The following is a 5902-nucleotide window of genomic DNA, read 5'->3' as shown; positions in this document are numbered from 1 at the left end:
CAAGGCTAACCAGGTGCTGGTTCTGGGTTCATCACCAGGTTCACTCAGGTGTCTTTTCAACCAAGGCCAACCAGGTGCTGGTTCCGGGTTTATCACCAGGTTCACTCAGGTGTGTCGGCCAGAACACCACTTAAGTCCTTACGGGGACAGTCCCCTGTTTTGGTGACCTGTCCCCGGTTTTCACTGTGACTGACAGACCCGAAATTGGAATGAAAGAAAGAAAACAGCGACCAAACGTATCCGATAGTTGTACACAGTACACCCGCAGGCTCCAGACAGCCAGAGCCAGCGCTGCTCAGAGCTCACAGAGGTTTTAGAAAGCCGTATTTTACAATGCTAAAATCACTGATTATTTACATGGAATCTGGTGCGTTTAGCAAACGCAATTTCGCAGACTTTTATGTTTTAAAAAGGATCTTAATCTTTAACAGAAAGGTCGACCTCCTTAGAAATCCTTTCCATAATGTTGTCAGACACTTAGAATATTAATCTGAGTTTGTTAGCAGCAAAACGAGCACTTTTATGCCCGCAAATACAAGCTGGGCAATTATCCTGTTAACTTCCATTCTAGCTTGTTGTGCCGACTGCAGCTATCTCGTTTAATACTGCATCAATGTGAGAGGAAAGTATTTCCTCAATAGTTTTTATTGTATCCAATACTCGAGTGAATGAGTTGTTGCAGAAATGAGAACAGCTCTGGGTCTAATGTCCCCGTTTGAAGTTTTACAAAAATAAAAGCATGATGTGTTTTGGGGGTGTATACGCTTCAGAGATGAACATGTCCCCGGATTTTGTCTGAGAAATCTGGTCACCTTATCTTAAGGACACTTATTCCAGAGTACGAAATGAAGAGCTGAGAGAGAGTTCTTATTCTGGTTATTTATTTCCTCTTTCTTCAATTGTGAAGGTAATTCTGAGTGGGGTTTTCTTCTCATTTTTACTCTTAAGTAAAGTGCCGCTCACATCCAACTGACCGACTAACTCCTTCATACTGCTTAACTGTGTGGCGTCAACTGTAATATACCAACCAGCATGCACTTTGGTACGGAAGAGGATTAGGGCCACTGGTGAAAAATGTTTGTGAGTTCTGACTTTTATCTCAGAATTCTGACTTTTTTTAATTATGAGATTAAAGTCATAATTCTGAGAAAATAGTCAGAACTCACAAATTTTGACTTTGATCTCAATATGGTCAACTGTACTAAATAAATCCGAATTCTGACTTTAATCTCATAATTCTGAGATTAAAGTCATAATTCTGAGAAAATAGTCAGAACTCACAAATTTATCACCAGTGGCCCTAATCCTCTTCCCTACTTTGGCTACCCTGTTACAAGCACTGAATAAAACGGAGTACACGTGAAACATAAAGCACAATATGGTCAACTGTACTAAATAATAGTAACACTAACATAACATTGGTGCCTTTTCTACACCGTATGTCTAGATTGAGAAGTTTTTCCCGCATGTCCTGGAGAGAGAGAAGTCTCGAGGAGAGGGAGATCCGTCGCTGCTTTCCCCCGAGGAGTTTGCCTTTGCCAAAGAGTGAGTATGCAGGGTCTTTCCTGGCTCAGAATGGGTCTTTTGGGGGGGGGGGGACAATGGGTGTGGGGTCTGAGTGTCCTCCCTCAGGACATTTTAAGCATGTAACTGTTCTGATACATTTTTATTAACCAAAAAAACACAAAAACATCAATATATGTAAATATAATGGTCCGCATATCATGGTTAGCGCTGCCTAAAACGCCTGTTGGAGGGCTTTAGAGATTCCTCTTTTCATGTATAATAGAGTACAATCAGAGCTGATTGTTTTTACTTCTCTTTTTGTGACACTTGTGGTTTAAAAGCCCATTTATCTGCTGTGCAGGTACTATGCGAACACAGAAACCTACCTGAAGGCTGTAGCACTGAAGCGCATGCCTCCCAACCTGCAGACGGTGGACATGCTCAAAGCGGGTAACATCTCTTTTGGGTTTTCTATATTTTCTTTTCAGTCTTGAATAAGTTGTTGTTGCTTTATTAGCATGCGCTGGCAGATGTTTGACATGTTCACTGACCATCGCAACAAAACTAAATGTTGTTGAACTATTACAGTGCCCTTTGTCTGTGGTTTTGCTGCTTGTAGAATTCTCCAAAACCAAATTGTATCCCAAAATTTATTTTTTTTGTTTTTTTTATTAGGACCCCAAAACATTTAATATGCAGCTCCGGTGTATACCATTGACTGAAATCTGGTTTTAAATCTGCCAACTTCTTTTTGTAATTGCTTCATATAATTGCACTTTATTTTGAAATCCTTACTCATATTTATTTATCAAATAATTTCACCAATTCCAAAAACAACGTCTTTCTACCTTTCTTATGGTTTTTGTTGTGTTTTGTCTTTGTAATTTGACTCAATGGGGTTGTAAATGAGCGTCGCCCCTCAACCATCGCTCAAGTACATATATATATATATATATAAAAAAAGGAATACTCAAGTAAAAAACCCAAATTGAATTCTTCCCAGTGCCTGAGCCCTGCATGGACTCCTTTGTGTTTCTACGAGTGAAGGAGAGACAGGAAAACATCTTGGTCGAGCCTGAAACAGACGACCAGAGGTACGTTTCAACTCTTGTTGTTGTTGTTGTTGTGGTTTTAAAACACACCAGGGGGCGGTGGCACGTTTCCACATTCACTGCTGATTTAACAGCTGATATAATCTCTACTTCTGCTCTGCTGTCAGAGAGTACGTCGTAGATCTGGAGGAAGGCTCTCAACATCTGATGCGGTATCGGACGATAGCGCCGCTTGTTTCCGGCGGAGCCGTGCAGTTGATCTGAGCGTGGAGGTAATTAACAGTGAGAGTGTGTGTGTGTGTGTCGTCTTCCTCGTTAACTCAACGCCGCCCTCGCACCCCTCCAGCACTGACATCTGCTAATTAATCTCTGCAGCTCTGATATTATATAAACATCTGCTCTGCAGTGACATCTGGATTCATTTTTAGCTTTCTGTCTTGTAATGTTACTACTCCAATTCTAGTTAACACTCTGTTGTTATAACACACATTACACACAGGCCTGAACTACACACACAAGCTCAGTACCTAAACATGCAATAATGGAGAGATGTCAGCATGGGGGGGGGGGGGGGTATCAATACATATCTGGAAGATTCATGTTCCGTTTTATTTATTTATTTGTCTTTAAGGCCCTACAACCATTTTTAACATGCAAGTGACCTCACTGCAACCCAAATATTCTAATTACCCAGTTTGTCCTGAAAAAAATAAGGTTCATATCTTGACTGTAGACAACAGGGTTGATGTTTTACAAGTTATTATAAAATAAATCCAGACGGGGCAATGAACTACAAAAATGGCCTCAGGGCTCAGAGGAACCAATAAGCTCCTTTTCATCTTATCTCGCTCTGCTGGGCCGACACTCCTGTGTCTGGCTCCCCTCGTCTCAAAGCTTTCCTTCATTCCTCTCGGCTCCACATATTGACATGTTAACTATTAAACAATCACATTTTGTTCAGTTCCCACAGTTTAGAATTAGGCAGATTTTGTAATTTCACTGATCTATCAAATAAACCCAGTCCTCTTGTTCCAGGTCTGTCTGTCTGGCGTGGATGCGTTTGGCTCCCGGAGGTCGGAAAAATGAGCAGTGGTCTATTTTTGTAACATGGCGGTAATATGAGGAACATTAACCTGCAGAGGTTACATCTAGGGACGCACCCTTCGTCCTCACTCACTGTCGGGGTGAAGGACAAACTCGTGGGACGGTAACAGACTTTTACGGCTGCGTGTCTTCCAGACGAGTTACTCTGGAAAACAACAGCCACCGTTACTCGTATCGTCGGGAGTGTTCGCTGATGAATGAACCCTGTTCACCAGAGCAGCGTTCGCAGAGCTGCGGGGGTATTTTGGATCTTTTTTAATCATGTCACATCATAGGTTTGGTTACCAAATCATAATGTATTCTTCTGTGTTGGTGTCTGTGAGGTTGCTAAAGAAAAGTCTAATCTGCTGATTGGTTTTATTTTTGTTTCTTTCAAACAAACATGCAAAACACTGTTTAAAATGAAGGCTAGTACTGAAGTCCCACTGATTTATTTGACATGTTTGGGGGGAAATGCAGCGAAACAAGAGCGGGGTTGGTAGTTGTGTATTATTAGTAGTAGTTAGTTGGGTATTATATACCGGGGCTGTAGTCAAGTCCACGTTTGTTAAGTCCAAGACCAGGACTAGCTGAGACCGAGTCCAAATGAGAGACAGTTAATACAGACACAGAAACCAAAGAATCCTCTTTAAAACAACTCACTTACAGTGTAATATAATCCGTTACCTGTCACAGAGGAGAGACTAGAACATTAATCACATTTAACAAGCTGGAATTTATCAGAATTTTCTATCATTACAATTTTCAAACTGCTTATTGGATAATTTAAGAAAAGTTGGGGATTAATTTATTAATCTACAACTAATCAGGTTCATTTTTGCAGCTCTAGTACCAAGTTACACACTAAATCCCACGTTGTCTTCATGTTGTCTTCATGTTGTCCTCATGTTGTCCTCATGTTGTCCTTATGTTGTCTTCATGTTGTCCTCATGTTGTCTTCATGTTGTCCTCATGTTGTCCTCATGTTGTCCTCATGTTGTCTTCATGTTGTCCTCATGTTGTCTTCATGTTGTCCTCATGTTGTCCTCATGTTGTCTTAATGTTGTCTTCATGTTGTCCTCATGTTGTCCTCATGTTGTCCTGATTTTGTCCTGATTTTGTCCTCATGTTGTCCTCATGTTGTCCTCATGTTGTCCTCATGTTGTCTTCATGTTGTCTTCATGTTGTCCTCATGTTGTCTTCATGTTGTCTTCATGTTGCCCTCATGTTGCCCTCATGTTGCCCTCATGTTGTCCTCATGTTGTCCTCATGTTGTCCTCATGTTGTCTTCATGTTGTCTTCATGTTGTCCTCAGGTTGTCTTAATGTTGTCTTCATGTTGTCCTCATGTTGTCCTCATGTTGTCCTGATGTTGTCCTCATGTTGTCCTGATTTTGTCCTGATTTTGTCCTCATGTTGTCTTCATGTTGTCCTCATGTTGTCCTCATGTTGTCCTATATCAATGTTCTTTTTTAATTCCCCAAAATAACATGATTGATTCCACCCAACGCTCTTTGCCAAGTACAAATCTCTACTTTCATTAATTTTGGGGCGTCTTATTCAATTTTATAGCATTGTAAAACAAATGGAAGTGTTTTTGAAATAGTATTGAGTAAAAGTTGACATATTCCAGTCTGTGATTATCATCAACATCCATTCCTTTAATTTTAGTATCAATAATTCCTAATTTCTGCTTTTCTAACTCAAACATTAGGTATAATTTCCTATAAATGAGGTTTATTGACCATAAATTTCTATTTTTATTTCAAAAAATAAGTGTAAAACTAAAGTTAATAAGTTAGTGTTACGTAGGGTTTAATGTCAAAAAAATGTGACACACATTGAAAAAAAGGGGAAAAAATGTAAGAAGTTAAAAACATAAAAAGCATCAATAAACGTGTTAATTTTCAATTTTGACAGGAAGACAACACAAGGGTTAAAGTGTGTGACGTTTTATTTTATAATTACATTAATATATATATATATATATATATATATATATATATATATATATATATATATATTTATATATTAATGTTCAGTTAACTTTGCATCTCTTCCTCGGTTTCCACATCCAGAATTTTAATTATGGTTTTAACTCTTGTCTGCTTCACAAGTTTAATTTGGCCCTGAAGGAATGTTGTCTTCTCCGAGACATAATTGATGTGATAATAATAATATTATGTAAGCGTCCCAGAATTTTAACATAGGTGGGTGTATACTTATGTCCCTGTATTTTAACATAGGGGGGTGTATACTTAT

The 5902-nt window shown here is 39.2% G+C and overlaps 1 protein-coding gene across 1 annotated transcript in view; it reads left to right on the top strand.

The window, feature by feature from the left end:
* Positions 1–4013, top strand: part of gins4 (GINS complex subunit 4 (Sld5 homolog)) — a 6350-nt gene extending 2337 nt beyond the window's left edge. The window contains exons 2-6 of the mRNA XM_034872316.1: positions 1448–1545; positions 1868–1956; positions 2510–2600; positions 2726–2830; positions 3594–4013. Of these exons, the coding sequence (XP_034728207.1) occupies positions 1448–1545; positions 1868–1956; positions 2510–2600; positions 2726–2822 (375 nt within the window). The 3' untranslated portion in view covers positions 2823–2830; positions 3594–4013. The remainder of the gene's footprint in view (positions 1–1447; positions 1546–1867; positions 1957–2509; positions 2601–2725; positions 2831–3593) is intronic.
* Positions 4014–5902: the final 1889 nt, after the last annotated feature.

This window comes from Etheostoma cragini, chromosome 5 (assembly GCF_013103735.1).
Source record: "Etheostoma cragini isolate CJK2018 chromosome 5, CSU_Ecrag_1.0, whole genome shotgun sequence".
In the NCBI taxonomy this organism is placed as follows: domain Eukaryota; kingdom Metazoa; phylum Chordata; class Actinopteri; order Perciformes; family Percidae; genus Etheostoma; species Etheostoma cragini.
Note: the sequence above shows the minus strand (reverse complement) of the source record. Positions and strands in the feature narration are given on the sequence as shown.